Source organism: Cyclopterus lumpus, chromosome 17, assembly GCF_009769545.1.
Source record: "Cyclopterus lumpus isolate fCycLum1 chromosome 17, fCycLum1.pri, whole genome shotgun sequence".
Classification (NCBI taxonomy): Eukaryota; Metazoa; Chordata; class Actinopteri; order Perciformes; family Cyclopteridae; genus Cyclopterus; species Cyclopterus lumpus.
Genome location: NC_046982.1, coordinates 16,900,955 through 16,919,369, shown reverse-complemented (window position 1 = coordinate 16,919,369; position 18,415 = coordinate 16,900,955). Strand labels below are relative to the sequence as shown.

The 18,415-nt window shown below is 40.1% G+C and overlaps 2 protein-coding genes across 5 annotated transcripts; one reads left to right on the top strand and one right to left on the bottom strand.

Annotated features, from left to right (window-relative positions):
• The first annotated feature begins 1,169 nt into the window (after positions 1-1,169).
• On the top strand, positions 1,170-10,548 carry sept2 (septin 2). 3 transcript variants are annotated; one of them, XM_034554903.1, is made up of 13 exons: positions 1,170-1,332; positions 2,210-2,253; positions 3,122-3,236; positions 5,104-5,190; positions 5,325-5,448; positions 5,748-5,882; positions 6,085-6,202; positions 6,515-6,616; positions 6,854-6,999; positions 7,366-7,449; positions 8,491-8,551; positions 9,157-9,247; positions 9,404-10,548. In XM_034554903.1, the coding sequence occupies exons 2-12, from the start codon at positions 2,230-2,232 to the stop codon at positions 9,235-9,237; spliced, it is 1,077 nt and encodes a 358-aa protein (XP_034410794.1). In that variant the 5' UTR covers positions 1,170-1,332; positions 2,210-2,229; the 3' UTR covers positions 9,238-9,247; positions 9,404-10,548. The 3 variants fall into 3 exon arrangements, 1 of the variants encoding a protein (XP_034410794.1); XR_004611297.1 differs by having other exon boundaries at positions 1,180-1,332; positions 7,366-8,551; XR_004611296.1 differs by having other exon boundaries at positions 1,181-1,327; positions 7,366-8,551.
• A 352-nt stretch (positions 10,549-10,900) lies between these two features.
• Positions 10,901-17,607, bottom strand: stk25b (serine/threonine kinase 25b). Of its 2 annotated transcripts, XM_034554901.1 has the most exons (12): positions 17,189-17,607; positions 14,682-14,912; positions 14,458-14,514; positions 14,206-14,314; positions 13,398-13,555; positions 12,940-13,125; positions 12,435-12,580; positions 11,996-12,101; positions 11,850-11,921; positions 11,307-11,443; positions 11,211-11,224; positions 10,901-11,136 (listed from the first exon to the last, which is right to left on the bottom strand). In XM_034554901.1, exons 1-12 carry the CDS (start codon positions 17,216-17,218, stop codon positions 11,042-11,044), a joined length of 1,341 nt encoding a protein of 446 aa, XP_034410792.1. In that variant the 5' UTR covers positions 17,219-17,607; the 3' UTR covers positions 10,901-11,041. The 2 variants fall into 2 exon arrangements, with proteins under 2 accessions (XP_034410792.1, XP_034410793.1); XM_034554902.1 differs by lacking the exon at positions 11,211-11,224 and having other exon boundaries at positions 17,189-17,605.
• Between the last annotated feature and the right edge of the window lie 808 nt (positions 17,608-18,415).

The following is an 18,415-nucleotide window of genomic DNA, read 5'->3' as shown; positions in this document are numbered from 1 at the left end:
CTGGCCCCCTCTTTATTTCATCTACCATTAGTCATGGGAAATATTCTCTGCCTCTGTCCTGCAACATTACAGTTATAATCTACTAAAGAAATATATTAAATGAAATATATTCCTGTTTTAATTCAAGACTGCAATGTTTATTGTATAACTACATGCACACTACCAGGAACAGCCTGGGACCGAAGCAGCTAAATGGCATTCTGCCATCATTCCTTCATTTTATTCTATACGTTTCCTTTTATGATAACTCAAAATATCTTTGTTGTCCTGCCAACCATGTAGGAACTGTACTGAAAGTTGTGAGAATGTTTGTTCGTATTTTCAATTTTACAACTTACTTTTGACTACACTTGGATGTGTAGCCATTCAGCCATTTTGTCCATGCAAGAACATCAGGAAGGCCCAAGGCTGGCTCAGCGAGTAACACCTTTTTAGATGACATTTTACTCTAATTAAGATACAATTATCTAATTAATACATATCCAACAGATATACCTTCTTCCCAATCTGAAATATGTCATTAATATTGTTTGGTAAGGTTAAAAGTGGTAATAGCTGTAGAAAGGCAGGCACTATTGACATAGAGTCCAGTGCCTGTAGCCAGTTGCAAGTTTCTTGCTTTCTCTCAAGTGAAGAGTGAGAATTGGGTTACGTGAGGATAAACTAATTGTCCATGAAAATACCATAATAATAAAATGGTATGATATAACCACTATAAAATATGGTGAATATACAAAAAGGAAAATTTCAATTTTAGATGATAAAATAGTCGTACAATCTTTATCACACAATCTTTTGTGAAACCCCAGGTTATGTAATTGTAGATTCACATTTCCATTTCTCTCAGTGCAATAAGGATTACAATATCGTATCTTTATTAATAGATTATATTTAATATGGTGCATTGTTTGTATTTTTTATTTACGTGAGATGAAAGGAGGGGGTGATATCTCCAGGAGTTCACAGATAAAGATAACGCATAATGCTCCAGCTGGGCTGTATCATAGACTGCGTTATTATTAATAATAATAACACTTAGATCTATTCCCTTTTCTGTTTATACCCAGACACAGCCTCGGTGTTTGATACCAAAGTTAATACGTCCCGTCGTGCGCGTCACAGCCTGACCTTCAGTGTCACCAGCGGAAACTCTTCTCGTGCAGCGTTGGCCCTGCCGCTGTCGCCGCGGTGCATTGTGGTCTGTGAGCTAAAGGGAAGCTTGCTGCACCGGAATCTGAAGAATTCGAGGCGTCCGCCAAGTCCGCTGTTCACCGTCGGCTCGTCTCTCTGTGTCTCCCATCTGTGCTGTGCTTTCTGCGGGGCGACTGTAAGGTAACGCTCGGTGTTTCTCCAGTTCTTCCCCGGGTTGTTTTTGCGCCGTATTCACGGCGGAAAGCGACGACGCTACCGTGAGCTATTTAAGTTCACATCCTGCAGAAGCTACTCGGCTAACGTTAGTTTAACTGACTTTAACTGAGCAGCTAACTTGGTTAGTTAAGCTAGCTCGGTATATGGCTTTCATTTGGGATCGTTAACAAGAATACGAATAGCCATCAAACTTGTTTTTAATGGCATAAGCACTTTTCACACCCACTGACTTTTTACCGTTATGTTGGTTTATTAACGTCGGGCTGTTAATTCCCGTTAGCTGACATTCGTTCTATGTGAGAAAACAACTGTTGGTTTTTAATGTACGGTTCGTTTTAGTTCGCAAAGCTTTTTTTAAATAGCTTAAAAACGGTGTTGGGCACATAAATTTTTCTAATCAGATGGTAAAAATGTATAATATGTAACGTTAGTCATTGTGATTTAACGTCATATCGAGATGGTGTCGTTTTCATCCAAGCAGTCGGGAGCGCAAGTGGGTGTGTTTCTGTTTTCAATATATGATAACCGACTTCTCTATAATACAACAACAAGCAAACAGGCAGTAAACAAATATGATACCAGTTAGGATTAATGGCATAATCATAATGGGTTCAATGCCTAATCCTCACACCATAGTGAGACACAGCTCTTTGAGCAGGAACAGCACTTCTTTGTGGTTGATACGCAGCACTCTCACACACCAGACTTCCTGTCTCTCTGTCACAGGACATATGCACCGATATGAATTTCCTCCATTTCAGAAAAGATCCATAGAGGCCAGAATTGTCACAAAATGTACATTTCTCAGTATGTGATACAGTCCATCTTTTTTTCTTCTCAGGTTTAACAAGGAGAAGAAAAATGTCTCAGGCTGACAAAATGAAGGTGAGTCTCTGAACAGAAACCAGATATTCCATCTGATAAGATACAGCACCGTTTTTGTTCAAAACACAAAGATTACCTGCCGATTGCTGGTCCACTCAGACATACATATGGTCAGTGTGCTGCGCAACATGACTCGCTGAAGTAGCTTTATGCGTGCTAAAAGGCCCAAAGGCAGAGCCACAACACACTGCTTATTAGGCGTCTCAGTCATCACGTGTGTGTGTGTGTGTGTGTGTGTGTGTGTGTGTGTGTGTGTGTGTGTGTGTGTGTGTGTGTGTGTGTGTGTGTGTGTGTGTGTGTGTGTGTGTGTGTGTGTGTGTGTGTGTGTGTGTGTGTGTGTGTGTGTGTGTGTGTGTGTGTGTGTGTGTGTGTGTGTGTGTGTGTGTGTGTGTGTGTGTGTGTGTGTGTGTGTGTGTGTGTGTGTGTGTGTGTGTGTGTGTGTGTGTGTGTGTGTGTGTGTGTGTGTGTGTGTGTGTGTGTGTGTGTGAATATAACTGCGTGCGTGTCGTTTTAAATTTTATTTGACATTGTCACTGTCATATTGCTACAGGGGTGGTTACAAGCAGTCCAATTGGCCTACTTCTCATTGGTACAACCTTTTGTAGGAAAGGGCTGTAAACACTAGAGTGATGAGTGTAAGGTCTTTAGCAAATAGACGGCAGAGCGCTCACCGTAGCCCAGATGAACAGATGTCGCTTCAGTGCTTTTTACTCTTGCACTAAAAATTGGTTGTCATGTTGTTGCTATATTGATAGCCATAGTTTAGTTTAACTGAAGTAGTGAGTAAGTTAAGTTTGAATGTTACCATTACCAAACATTATTTCAAAAGGTTATGACTCTACTTTGCTTCTTCTTTTTCTTTCTACAGCAAGGCCAGTTCCCCAACCCTGAGACCCCGGGGTATGTTGGATTTGCCAACCTGCCGAATCAGGTTCATCGCAAATCAGTAAAAAAAGGATTTGAGTTTACATTGATGGTGGTAGGTGAGTGTCAGCTCCGTTTTTTTTTTTTAAGCCTTCTTTAGTTTTCTTCTTGTCGTCATGAAATGCTGTTTTTATTTGGAAAATTATGGTTTATCTCAGTGAAAACAAGGTTAATGCTCGACAGTTATAGTAAACATGGACCTTTTGAGGAATGTATTTGGCTTTTTTGGCTAATGAGAGTTTGTTTTTGTGATTTAAATATCTGGAGGGGATCTGCAGAATGTACAGTGAATGTACAGTAGTGGCTGTCATATGCTGTCTTTTTGTTATGGACTTTCTACTTGGCATTTTACAACTTCTTAATCTCCATAGTTCATTTTGTTTGAATGCTCAGAGTAAGCAAGTTGTATTGTCTTTGACCGTAGGTGTATTTTAGTGTGCATGAATGCCTCAAGCGGTAGAAAATGGCAGATGTCTCATCAGTGTAGTTGCTCAGCTGGCGTCAGCATCAGAGTAAACTCTTGATGTGAACATTGACTGTGTGAACCTCCCTGCTTGTTGGTTATGGGGGAGGGGAGAAGCTCTTGTGAATGCTGCTCATCCTTTTCCTTTAAAATAAACCAAAGAGGAATGGGCCTCAAGGGACTGATTCACACAGTGGACAAGGCTTGCTGGTCCCTCTACTGCAAGAATACTCATGGAGGGCTTATTTAACCTTTTGTGTGACTCAAATTATTTAACAAATCAGTGTTTTACAGTAATTGTAGATGCTGCAGTTCAAATCCACAGATAGAAACAATATTTAAAAATGAATTATTTCTCTTCAGTATCCATCAAGTTGTTATGCTTAACCTAATCTGTAGTGTAAATAATGCACATTTTGATTTTCCATACAAGACATTCTTGCAAATTGTCAGTTTATGGTGTAGTAAAGACCTCCGCAAATCTTTTGTCTTGGCTCTGGTGGGAACCACAGTAGCAACATTCCTGAGGATACTACACAAGGTTAAGGTTGTTTATGCCTCAGCATCTGTAACTCTGCGGCTCCGAGATGTCCAGAAACATTGTTTATTATTAGGGCTGTCCTCGACCAAGAAAATCTTAGTCACCTAACGCAACATTTGATTTTGTCAACTAATAGTTTCTTACATATAGTTTCTTACATTTTGTTCACTGCTGTTTAAGCTACATTGCTGCTGTAGTTTTAGGTTTTTCCCAGACAGGAAGTAGGCGTACTGCTAGACTAAAACAACGCTCAGTGGCTCTGCCAAAATCAATGCAAAGATATTTTTAGTCTGGGACAAGGCTTAATCGTTGTCTTGGAACCAGACTATCGGCTTTTATTTAAAACGTCATCACACAAACTGAATGTTTAATTGTCTAACTGTGGTGTGTTTACTGTAGCCCAACACCCACTGTTGGTATATGGCGGCATTTTCAGAGGCAACCAATCAAGAGTTTGCTTGTTAATCTTGTACAGGCCATTCATAATCGGACCACATCAGCAGACACAATTATTTAAAATGAGTTTGAAAGTCTTAAGTTTACAGTTTCTTCACGTAAGTGCAGATTCTCGTTTAAAGATGGCGTTGAGCTAGAAGAGAATATCCGGGTTTAGTTCTTTATGCTGCTAGTATTGGTGAGAGTGAAACCATCCAGTAGATTTCTTGACTTGTAGCACCTGAATTCTGCTGACTGATTATAAATTTAACACTTACACTTATCATGCATTTCCGTGTGGTACTTGGCCTACTGGGCGTCACAGGCAGATGTCTTGTTTCCTGCAGTACAGTGAGGAGAGAGGTTTGCGCCAACAATAATCTGTCTGTGCTTTAGTCATTTTTACGCAATTGCGTAATATTTACTCACTTTGCTTGTCATACTAGTACTGACGGCATGATGTTTAATTTTCCTCGGTTGTCAAAAGGCGAATCTGGACTTGGAAAATCCACCCTGATCAACAGCCTGTTCCTCACTGACCTTTACCCTGAGAGAGTCATCCCTGGAGCAGCAGGTAAAACACACAGGATCCTTGTTTTAAACCACTTTGGGAAGTCTGTATGTTTAAAACATAATTGTTGACCTGACTTTGTCATTGCATGTTGTTAGAGCTCTTGCACTTTTTTTTTTTTTTAAATCTTCTAACAGAAAAGATAGAAAGGACTGTTCAGATCGAGGCGTCAACGGTAGAAATTGAGGAGCGAGGAGTGAAGCTCCGTCTCACTGTGGTAGACACACCAGGATATGGAGACGCCATCAACAGCCAAGACTGGTATAACATATTTTTACGTCGTATGCAGTAGAGGAAATTAGTTATTTTCAAGTTTAAACTATCCAGTGTCAGTCCTGTGATTTAGACGCTAACCGTGGGCACATTTCTTTTTTGTCCCAAAATATTTTAATTTGTAATGAGAATCTGGGCTTTTGATTTTAGTATTTAATGTCCTACCAGCATGGATGAGTCCTTGTACAATACTGTGATATATATATATATATATATATATATATATATATATATATATATACATACTGTAGTGTTGGATGTGATGTGTATATATTTCTCTCATTCAGTTTCAGCACCATTATCAGCTACATTGATGACCAGTTTGAGCGCTACCTCCATGACGAGAGCGGTCTAAATCGTAGACACATAGTTGACAATAGAGTTCACTGTTGCTTCTATTTTATTTCCCCGCTTGGCCATGGGTGAGTCCTGCAAAAACATACGAATATACATACTTTTCAGTTTGTAAAAGTTGCAGAGAAGTTCTTTTCTATTTAACTATAGAAAGTTTCTAGTTTTAACTATTTTTTTTTATAACTCTTGAAGCTTTGCTTTTGATAAATATTTGCTTGGATTTTTCCATCTCTCTTTGACCCTGGTTCTGTCCGTTTCCTGTCCCACCAGGCTGAAACCTCTGGATGTTCAGTTTATGAAGGCCATTCACAATAAGGTCAATGTTGTTCCTGTCATCGCCAAGGCAGACACGCTCACCCTCAGAGAGAGTGAGAGGCTCAAGCGCAGGGTAAGGACAACAGTCACCCATTGTTCAGGAACTTTTCCCGTTCTTGAAACAATCAGAAGTATCATGTGCTCATGGTCAGAGCATTCATTTACAGTTTGTACCTGAAGTACTATATTGAAACGGGGCTTTAGTTTAAATGGCTGAAACCAAAAGGTAGTGAGACAGGAAGTGTCAAGGCGGACTAGTCAAAAGTGTTTTGATTCAGAATCTTTTTTTAAATGCATAAAGTCCTGATTAAAGTGAAAATAACAGTATGTAAAGGATAATAAAAGGTGATAATAACCCGTGTTTTGTCCTTGTCGTCTTTGTAAGATTCTGGATGAGATCGATGAACATGGCATCAAGATTTACCACCTTCCTGATGCTGAGTCAGATGAGGATGAGGACTTCAAAGAGCAGACCAGGATCCTCAAGGTAAACTCTCCACCTCATGCCAAATGTTTCATTCCTGAATCGATATGAGTTGTGTTTTCGTCCCACAGGTTTGAGAGTTTTTCATGAATAAAAGTAGTTAGTTAGTAGCTTTATGTCCTTTAAAAAAAAAAAAAATCTATTAGTCAACTAATTACTATAGGGGTTTGTTTTAAGTGTCATACTTTTTTCATGTTGGTGATTGAACCATGACTACAGATGTATAAATGACTTTTCCAGGCTAGCATCCCATTTGCAGTGGTGGGATCCAACCAGCAGATTGAGGCCAAAGGGAAGAAGGTGAGGGGCCGCCTGTACCCTTGGGGAGTGGTGGAGGTGGAGAATCTTGAACACAACGACTTCCTCAAGCTGCGGATCATGCTAATGTGAGTGGTAGAGGAGGCTAAATCCTGTTTCAGTTTTTCTTTCAATGTAATGGTGATATTGAGGGTTATGAACCTGCCAAACTGTATATGATGACGATCTGGTTTTTTTAAATTGTTTTTATCTCAAACGTTGTGGCCAATAGCTTTTTGTTAAGGTGTAGCTTATTAGAACTGGGATGTAACCACGACCGGAATGGAGGGGGAAAAAAAAGATGGATACTAACAAGACTAGCAATAGTGCAGACAAGTTTGGCTAAAATAAAGACATTGCTTATGTTATGGTGCACTCCATAACCGCCTCTACCCACTAGAGGTCCAGTGAAGTTAAAAGTTCTCCAAATGTCTGACTTTTCCAAAACCCCACAGAACCCACATGCAGGATCTACAGGAAGTGACCCAGGACCTTCACTACGAGAACTTCCGCTCGGACCGCCTCAAACGGGGTGGCAGGTTGTCCTCCCATGGTTACATTCTGCCTCTGTCTCCTGCGTACGTACTTGTCTGTCAGCTTTCTTCTCTGCACCTCCCCCCACCTCAAAGAACAAACCTTTGCTTGGACACGCATAGAGTTACAAAACAACACAGAAATGCCACAGTCGGGCACAATGGACGGCACATATGTTACAGCAGTGAAACGGAGCCAAAACATCCAGAGCTGCGTAGGTGGAAGCTGAGTTACTAGATTACATTCTGTATATGGGTCATGTACTTCCAGTTTTTCTTCTGCATTTGATTCATACAGTATTATGTTGTCGGACTAGTATCATTCTGTAGAAGCCGACAGTAGCTCTCTAACTAATCATCATTTTGCATGTTCCCTAAATGTAGTGAGGCAAAAGTTAATGCTGTGGTTTCGTGGGTTGTGGTTTTACATGGCGAGTCGGTAGCTAAATGGCATGTGCCGTTTGAGTATCTGTAGAGGTCATAAACAGGATTACTGTGTCATGTAACATAGTGTGGACATATCATCATTTAACACTCCATGTAGATCAAAAAGATTCTTTTAGACTTTCTTCAAAAGCCAACCCAGGATAAGGCAGTGGTTTTACTGTCATCACATTGCCTCGCCATCTGTCCAAGGTGGTGGACTGTTGAGGTACCGTTTCTTTTCATTTGGGGGAGGTAACGCTGTTCCCCTGACTCTCGCACTTGCTACTTCTCCCTGGAATCTCCCTGCTTTCATCTCCTTGTAGTTATTTGTTGTAGCTGCCCACTTTTCCTCTTCTGCAAAGACACACTAACTCACTGATCCCTTCTTCGCCTTCTCCACGTGGTTTTTGTAATGTTTGCCTAATGCTACACAAACCTCTCAGCTGACTCAGTCCTAATGCTTTAGAAATCATCACACAAAGTGATTATACATTTATAACCTCTGACTGTGCCTTTTTAACTTAATAATACTTTAGTTAATCGGCATTCATTCTGCATACATATTAAAGGTCCATTCTGTAGCGCGTGACATCAAAGGTAACTAAAGTTGTGTTGATGCAGAAAGGGACCGGAGCCGGAGGAAATGGACAAGGATATGATCTTGCAGGAGAAAGAGGCTGAGGTGAGATATTTCAGATGCTACACCACTTTGGGCTTTTTATAAAGAAATGCATGTTTCATGGAGTGTCCTTCTCAATTGTGCCTTTTTCGTAAAGGAATAGTTTCACATTTTGGGACAACACATGTTTGCTTTCTTGTAGGGAACTGTTTCAGTGAACTTTCAATGAGGTGGTTTCATATTTAGTGGTAGCAATCTTCTTATCTAACTTTTAGCTAGTGAATAACTCTACATACCATAATTGTTATCCCATTAAAGATCATTCACTGTCCTAAAAGTCACAATTTAAAAACTAGCACCAATTCAACATTTATAAGAATTGTTTCTGTTTTCAGTGTTTTAATCTTCTAATACCCGTTAAACTAGTCAATGATTCAGGTTCACAGTTGGTTTGGATTAGATATGAAATTTCTTTGAAGCAGCAGCAAACATGTTCACTGTTTCACTGTGGGACCTGTTTCTAGTCAATTATTTATAACTGACAGACGGGTATGAATGATCCTACATTTAGCAAGATGCCTCTTAATCTCAGCTGTCTAAATAAATGTGCTTTGTTATAAGTGCAGTTGTTGTTTCCCTGTCCTACATGTTGATGATCTGTCACACAGTTGAGACGAATGCATGAGATGATTGCCAAGATGCAGGCCCAGATGCAGAAGCAGGGAGAGGAAGACTGCCCCCATGTGTGAAAGGTCTACGGTAGGAGCAAGCCCCATGGAAACACTCACTTCTCCAAGCTAGCTCAGTCTACACTTGTTTTCCAGAACAATGGGACACCCAATTTCCTGTATTTGTATCTTAATACCTAAACGTGGCCAGGCTTGGTTTTTGACTTTCTTTTCTCTTCCACTGTAGGTATGTGAGCCACGGCTTAAGTTGGACTAGAGAGACGGAGGATAGCAGAGAAGGTGTAATGATGTTATTGACTTGTACTGCTTGCCACTATTGTATTCTAATCCTACATGGGATCTGGAGTTTTTTTTTTTTTATACATACAAGTATATTCAAAAAATATTACATTTATATATTTTCACACGGTTCTATTTTTTTCTTTTGGTTCATTTTATTAAAGATTTGCCAGTTACTCAAACAAAATCACGTGACCCATCTTTTAAAAATGATGGCATATATCTTTGATACAAACTGTTACTTTACCTTTTTTTTTTATTTAGAAAACCAAAGTACTGCTGCTTGTAGTTACACATCTCTCACGTGCTAACTTTGCTCTGTGAAAGCGCTTCATTGGGAGTCGGCTATGCTGTAAACTAGCAGCAGAAGTAGCTTTTTCCACCATTGTTATGCCATTATCTTGATATCTTTTTAAGTGAAGAGAAAACATGATTTCATATTCCCTCTGGTTAATAAGTGACCACACAAGCATCCCAATAAATAGGGTCCATTTTGCTCAGTGTTCATATTACCCACCTCATCTGCATGCAACTCAACCCCGTCTGGTCAAATTTTCAGGTGAATTTTCCTTCTAGTGCTTTGAGATCAGCGTCTCCCTTTACTGTCAAAGACTTATTCATTAGTGTTTTTAAAGATCCTTTTGAGTTTGGTATGAATTAAATAAACTGTGACCCTTGACCTTACAGTCTTGCTGTAGACTTGACAAATGAAGGACGTGCAAATGAGGTGTGACTCCTATTTGGTGCTTTCAATCGATTATAATGAATTACTCCATGTTTCCTCGACACTCCTCTAAAGTGAACTCATGTGCCAGGGAGCATTAACTGTTTCATGTCTGTTTTCTTTTTTGATGCAGTGAAATTTGAGTTATACACTTTTACCTGTCCCAACTGCTGAGTATTTTGTGGTTTCCATGGCCACAGAGATTAAAGTGGCCTAATGAGGTCATTGTAGCCAACGTTTCTCTCACCAGCCAAGATGGGAGTTCTTGACATTCCTCTGTGTGGTTTTTATCCAATATTAAAGCACCAAATATTGTTCTTGATGCATATATTGTAATAAGTTTTATTAAACTTTATTAATCTCCTGTGTTTGGAGCCTTTGAATTTTTTTTTATCTGCCCGTTACCAGACAGAGTTGAAGCTTGTTCACGTACGTGTTTTTAATTTCAGTGAGATTAATTGCCTTGACCAAAAACACTATGAATCTTGTTTGTAATTACAGTCTAGTGTCCAAGAGGTTAATTACCTAAAACCCAAGTTTACATTTTTTTTAGAAAGAGAAAATGAAAATGAATACATTAGTTTTTAACAAAGGAAATTAACATTCAAGAATCACTTCAATATTATCATGAATTATTTATATAGGCATGTTTAACTGCATCACTACTGTCAAACCGTAGATAACATGTCTGTATGTGAACATCAAGCAGAGTAACACCAATGGGACATTTTCCATAGACTTTATTATAGTTTTTTTCTTCTCAATCTAACAGGTATACACAACGCTCTAAATGTCATGGCTTTTGTTTTAAATACTCTTCGCTCTTAAAGAAAAACTGTAAAAATATTTAATTATAACTAATTAAAAGATCTCTTGGGGGACAGGACTGGGAAAGGTGCAACGATACGAGGGGTGGGGGGGTCTTCTCTGGTCCTTATCTGAGACGTTTGGAAGGTCTGGGAGACAGAAAAGGGAGCAGGGTTAAGTTACATCCAGCTGGGGTTTCACCGCGAAGACGGAGTGGTGTTACCATTTAAAGAAAACCTGGAAGAACAACATGAAATCGATTAATTGAAATAAATGGATGATGATGATAATGATGATAATAATAATATAGGTACATCACCTGCACACTCTCTCCATCATGTGTGTGACAAGGCGGTCGGAGATCCCCGGACAGGACTCTTCTGCTAGGTTGAAGGCGTTTTCAAGCTCCTCGATGGCTCCTACGCCCCCACCACTCGCCCGCCGCTTCTCCTTCAACTGGTGGTAGTAAAAAAAATTTATTAAATTGTAATGGGAGTTATGACTTAATTTCAACTGTACTGTTGACATCTACAACTTGGGCAGATGTCAGTTGGGTTTGGTTGGCTCTTTTGTACCAACTGAGCTCCATCCTTCTAAGCTCTTTTCTGTGTTCTATAATTAATATATTCTACTTTATAACAACTTCAGAGTATAAAGATCATGTATAATACCTGTGTAATATAGTATTTCCTGAGAAAAGTATAGAGCTACTCCGGGACTAAATTAATGTTTAAAAAGAACTTTGTCCAAAGCTCAAGAAGTAACAGTTACCAAATGAAGATGTGTTATATTTATATATTTTTTTTAAATTTAATATTATATACTATTTACATATCTTCGTGTATTGAACAGTTGGGCCTACCTCTCTGAAGATAGGTGTTACCAAAGCAGACAAGCATTGTGATTTGGGTTGCCGTTTCACAGAATCTCCTGACTGAGAACAGGAAAAGGATGTTAGGGAGGAAAAAAAGAAAACAATTTGACTGCGCCTGTGTGCTGCTATCTTACCACTGAATCTGTGCGTGTGTAGCCCTTATGTAACTTGTTCAGAGAGCTGGGTGTGACTGTAGGGAAGGTCCACATGGGACACGTATCCCCATCACCATCAGCATCCCTGAAGGATGGAAGGAAAGAGATATTTAAACTTGCGAGTGAAACTTCACATCATTTTTTTAACTTCATTTCTGAACATTCAGCATAAAGATTACTATTGAGGACCATTTAAAAACATATGTAACTGTTCTATATTTGTCACAAGCAAGTACAGCTCACAGCAATGTTTACAAGAGGCAACACATTACTGATACTACTTGGTGGGTACTCAGTTATTCGAGTAAATCCTCCTGACATTCTCTAATACCTATTTTATATTTAACAATGTGGCAGTGACTAGATCTTTTGAAAAATGTAAATCTCAAGTGTATCAATGTGTGTTCTTGAGACTGACATATCTGAGTCGTCAGAACTGGATTCCTCCCCGTGTCCTTCCGACTTCCAGCGGCGGTAGCGGTCAATGAGCTCCGTCAGGTAGGCCGTCTTCTTGGTGTAGCGTGTGATGAACTTGTGCTTTAGGAGCTCTTTTGCTGTCGGCCTCTGTGCAGAAGAAAGACATTCAGTGACTGACGCTTGAAGAAGAATCAAAAAGGGATCAATTGTCTAGTTATAACGTGCTAAACGGAGCCTCACGAAGGAGTCCATCGTCACTTGATTAAGATTTAACATTTTCGTGCCTAACAAGAATGTGATTTGGATTTGGTTTGAATTTGAGAAAACAGCACAAATTATAAATCCTATTGAGAAAAAGGCATGCTAATCCAATAATACATATTTGGTTTGATAAATGATCCCAGTCTGACAATCTAATTTCTGATTTAATTTCGCCACAAACAAACATGTTTAATCCCGTTTTAGTTCTGCTACAATGCAGATGGATGCAGGCAGGTGTTACTTACAAAACGAGGGTCTTTATTTAGACAAGCCTCCACAAACTCTTTGAAGGGCTTGCTGTAAGGTCCCTCAAGTGTGGGTGGTGTGTTTTTCGGGATGAGGAAAAGGACCCTCATGGGGTGTAGATCAGAGTTGGGAGGTTCCCCTTTCGCCAACTCAATGGCAGTGATTCCCAGGGACCAAATATCAGCCTGAGGGGGAGAGTGGTGTGTAAGTAAGGTGTTAACTTCACATACAGACACTGGAAATATATACTTCCTTAACATGCTGAAATGAATTTCCCTTTAGTGTCAACTTATCAGTGCCTCTGCCAAAAACCAAACATTATCCCCTTATGGGCTTGATGTTCTACCAAAGTGAAACATATTTTCACCCAGAAGTGGTGGAAATAACCAAGAAAACAAACCTAAAGAAAGCAGAAACACAGGGTGACTCTTGTCCATCTCACAGACTCTGGCCTCACCTTGAAGTCGTAAGCGGACTGTTTGATAACCTCTGGAGCCATCCAGAAAGGTGTGCCAACGAATGTGTTCCTCTTAATCTGGGTATCCGTCAGCTGTCCGGCCACCCCGAAATCTGCCAGCTTCACCTCGCCCTGCTCTGACAAGAGCACATTGGCAGCTAGAAGAAAGAGACAGAAGAAGAAAGACAGTCAAAATACAAGAACAAGTAATGCTCAAATTAAAAAGGCATCATGTTTCATTTGGAAATATTCATGAGTAATTAAGTGTTGTAGCACCTTATTTTAGGCCAATCACACGTGACTTTTTTTTTAAATACCAGAACAATAATTATTCCCTGAAGACGTTTTATCAAAATCTCAGCATTTTGTAATTCGTGGGTTACAGTTGGCTGGACAAAGGGACAAAGGACACTTTGCAGTCTCTTCCCGAGTTTCATTGTGGTGGAAACAAACCGCTTCACAGACAGAATCCATGTAGATAATCAACCCAGTCTTCTTAATTATTAAGCTTGTTGTCGTAAATGTTTTTTATTCTCTAATAATTCTCCAAAAATAAGAGCACAACATCAGTGGCAGAGAACAGAAAAGTAGCATCTCACAAACACATACATATAACACCTTCCGTACGTTGTGAGATTTCTAGCTCACGGATGCTGTTGATACATTTCTGCAGCGTAAAAGCATATTTCAGTGTGTGGACTTACTCTGTCCAGCATCTGATTAAGACTGGATATACATTTTGTTACCTGGTGACTCCCTTATTAACACACTTAAAAGATGCTAAATGAAAAAGAGGGACTTTTATTACCTTTGATATCTCTGTGGATCTTCCTTTCAGAGTGCAGATACTCCAGCCCCTTCAGTATTTCCCTCAAAATAGTAGCAATAAAAGTCTCTTCATAAGGGCCTGGACGGAGCTAGGAGGAGGAACAAATAAATCACAAAGCGGTGGAAGTTGGGGCGAAAGAGCCAACAACAGGTCGGGTTTTGCTTCTCCAGTGTAAAAATTACCAATTTGTATCACACTTTGTAAACTGTATAAAATTATAGGTCTTTTTACCAGATCCAGAGCAGATCCTCCACCTAAATACTCCATGATAATCCATAGCTTGGTCCCCTGAGAGAAAAAGAATACTTGATGAAAAACATCTGAGGTTTAAGATTTAAAAATACTGCTTTGGCTTTGACTGTGTGGCACAATGTATGTGTCTCTAAGCATCTTCATGTAGATAACTTGAAAAAATCTGTGTACGTATCCCTTCGTTATGTGCATTATAATCTCACCTTCAGGTATGATCCATAATACTTGGTAACAAAAGGGCTATCACACTGGCTCAGCACTGTGATCTCCTGTTGAATGTCTTCAATCTCGTCTTCTGCCTCTTCCAGATCTATAATTTTAATTGCCACCACCTCCTTTGTGCGGTTGTTGATTCCTTTGTAGACCTCCCCAAAGGATCCCTTCCCAATCCGCTCCTGCTTGGTGAAGTACTCCTCAGGGTCCAACCGGGTATTCTGGTCCAGTGACAGTAAAGAAAGCATTGCATTATTGAGTAGATAGATAGATAGATAGATAGATAGATAGATAGATAGATAGATAGATAGATAGATAGATAGATGTAAACTTTATTCATCCCCAGGGGGAAATTTGGTTGTAGCAGAGTAAAACATAAAATATTAATAGGTAAATTCCATGATGACTGTGGAGGCTTTTTTTTGTGTGTGTGTGTGTGTCTGCCTGACTGTCTTGCCAGGCACTTGAACAACACAAGTGTAAACAACTTAACATATGAATGCTCTGTTATAAAGGTTAATTAGATGTGACAGGAAAAGTTACATCTATCTGTTTGATTCAATTCAATTTATTTTTGTGTAGCCCAAAATCACAAATTACAAATTTGCCTCAGGGGGCTTTACAATCTGTACACATACAACATCCCTGTCCCAGGACCTCACATCGGATCAGGAAAAACTCCCCAAAAAACAGAAGAAAAACCTTTCACAGGGGAAAAGGGAAGAAACCTTCAGGAGAGCAACAGAGGAGGATCCCTCTCCCGGATGGACAGAAGCAATAGATGTCATGTGTACAGAATGAACAGTGTTACAGTTACAACACATTCTATGAATATGACAGAAATGTATGAATCCATGTAAACGGAAGGAGGTAGAGAGGAGGGGTATCAGCAGGGCCATGGGAGGAGGGAGGGCCATTAGGCAGGAGGCATCGCGAAAGCGGGGCCAATGAGGCATGAGGCCAGGCCCTTGAGGCTGGAGGCACAAAGAAGGAGGCAGGGCCAATGAGGAAGGAGGCCAGGCCCAGGCCAGGGGTATGATGCAGGAAGCAGGGGCAAGGAGTCAGGGGGCAGGAGCCAGGACCGGCTCCAGACACAGCCAGGTCCAATAGACGCTATGAGGCAAGAAGGCACGAAGACTCCGGGGAGGAAGTAGAGTTAATAATGTGCAATGAAGAGATGTGAATTTGTCCATAAGGAGAAAGAGAAGAGGAGAGAGGAGCTCAGTGTATCCTAAAACGTCCCCCAGCAGCCTGGACCAGGGCAAACCTGATTCAGCCCTCACTATAAGCATCAAAGAATAAAGTCTTAAGTCTACTCTTAAATGAGGTGACTGTGTCTTCCCCCCGGACTGAAAGTGGAATCTGGTTCCATAAAAGAGGAGCTTGATAACTGAAGGCTCTGGCTCCCATCCTAATTTTTAAGACTCTTGGAACCACGAGTAGCCCCACATTTAGTGAGCGCAGCTCTCTAGTGGGGCAATATGGTACTACAAGCTCCTTAAGATATGATGGTGCATCACCAACCAAGGCTTTGTAGGTGAGGAGAAGAATTTAAAATGTGATTCTTGATTTTACAGGGAGCCAGTGCATACAGGAGTAATGTGATCTCTTTTCTTAGTTTTTGTGAGTACACGAGCTGCAGAATTCTGGATTAACTGGAGGGACTTAAGAGACTTATTAGAGCAGCCTGATAATAAGAAATTGCAATAATCTAGTCTAGAAGTAACAAACACGTGAACCAGTTATTCTGCATCGCTTGGAGACAAGATGTGCCTGATTTTTTAAATGTTACGTAGGTGAAAAAATGCAGTCCTTGAGAGTTTTTTTTACGTGGGAGTTAACGGACAAGTCCCGATCAAAGATACTATATGATCAAACTATATGATTATGTTTCTGGTCTCCTGCACTGCTGGAACATAACCATGATGGATGATTAATCTTTCTTATCTGTCCTTACCTGTCAATTCAGCCACAGCCCATATAATAACCCACTCTGGATCAAACTTTGTGCCAGCATGTCATTTAGGACTATGACAATTAAAAGTTTTGTAGTTTTCTCTCTCCATGTTAGCAGGAAACGAGTGATGATTTGAGTAGGAGAGGAGGCTCTTACAGAAGACATTACATTTAAAATAGTTTAGTATGTTCAATATGTGACACAAACAATGAAGACTTAAGATGTTGGTGTATACCGTCACTAAATTTAGAGTTTGTAATTACATGTTTTTGTGAGTTTGTGGGTGTCTTTGGCATAGTTACACCTGACGCTGACAGTGGCAAGGAGATGAAAATATATACATGTATGTATGTATGTATGTATGCATGTATGTGTATGTGTATATATATATAATGTGTGTGTGTATGGTAGGTTGTATCACCTTGCATTGATGGCTTAGACCCCTACGCACCTATTCATGGAAAGCATGACTGTCATGGGTGTTCGCCTTGTCTTGGACAAGAAGGGAGGTGACAGTTGGTGAAAAGATGATTTCTGTACCTGGTTTTGCATGTCTCGAAGATGTGCCATTCCCTCTGCAGGTTGGACGGGACAGGGACAGCCGCAGCTCTCCCTTTCCGAGCGTATCAAGTGGTCCCTTCGGGGTGTTCCTCCCCTCTTAGCTCTCTAGGAAGCTAGCTAGGTGGCTAGCCAACTAGATAAACACCCAATCTGCTGGCTTTAACAGGGCTGTCACTCCGCGCTCTGTTTTCGGCCTCCAAGTCCACCGGAGGACTGAAGAGCCCGGCGAGACAACAACCTATTAACCGAGAGACTCCATTTATGTCGGCCGTGGTGAATAAGAAGATATAATGCTCCTTCCGTCTATTAATATTTAATTCATTTCAAGGAACGCTTAGCCTGTTGTTCATTTGAAGCTTGAGGAGGACAAAATAATGGCACCAGCCGGAGGGCGCATGCGCATTGGGTTTAAAGAGGACGGAATTGTGGGAGCTGTATTTCTAAGCCTTGTTCGGCCTCTGTCAATACTGTGTTTGACACTCGGTGGACATTTAAGGAACTCATTTGTGTTTAATCGATTCAAGGCAGAGTAACTTGAAGCCAAGTTGTATTTCAGCAGATATTAGATGTTGTGCTCACAAGCAACATGATTTTAATGTTTTTATCGGCGTCTTATTCCATAAGAGACCACAAATGCCCTGTAAACAAGCTATAATAACATTGATAAGCAAATGCACAATGGGTAATGCAAATGACCAATGGCCCATAAACATTAGCTATATATTAGCTCTTTTGATCCACCTCAACAGTTTTTGATGTGGGTATATTTTTATTGTAAACATTTGCACTAGCATAATAATTGCCCGCTGCAGTAGATTTATACCTCTATAAAGAGTATGACATTACACATATTATACATCTGCTTATTGGCTGCACACTTACCCGAATACTGTGCATCTTACTGTTTCAACAACGCCCAACAACCTGGTGGTCATAAAAACATTGTCGAACGATTGGAATTTGCATCAACTGTCACTGAGAGTCACTGTCCTCACCCAAAAGGCAACAAGTCAAACTTTAGCACAGGTTCTTATACAGATGCCCTTACACTGACACACTTTTAATTTACAATGTTGCATATTTGCCATTGGTCTCATTATAATGGGTAACGTGACTTACAGCTGGAATACACAATTAACTTAAAATCAAAATAACAATAGTATTATTTTGTATTAATCAGGCCTAATACATTAATATTGTATGTGA

Coding starts and splice junctions, on each gene's coding strand:
- sept2 (XM_034554903.1), top strand. CDS start 2,230: ATGTCTCAGGCTGACAAAATGAAG. Junction 3,237..5,103: donor GTTTACATTGATGGTGGTAG/GTGAGTGTCAGC, acceptor GGTTGTCAAAAG/GCGAATCTGGACTTGGAAAA. Junction 5,191..5,324: donor AGTCATCCCTGGAGCAGCAG/GTAAAACACACA, acceptor ATCTTCTAACAG/AAAAGATAGAAAGGACTGTT.
- stk25b (XM_034554901.1), bottom strand. CDS start 17,218: ATGGCACATCTTCGAGACATGCAAAACCAG. Junction 13,556..14,205: donor GATCCACAGAGATATCAAAG/GTAATAAAAGTC, acceptor TCTTTCTTCTAG/CTGCCAATGTGCTCTTGTCA. Junction 12,581..12,939: donor TAAATAAAGACCCTCGTTTT/GTAAGTAACACC, acceptor TCTTCTGCACAG/AGGCCGACAGCAAAAGAGCT.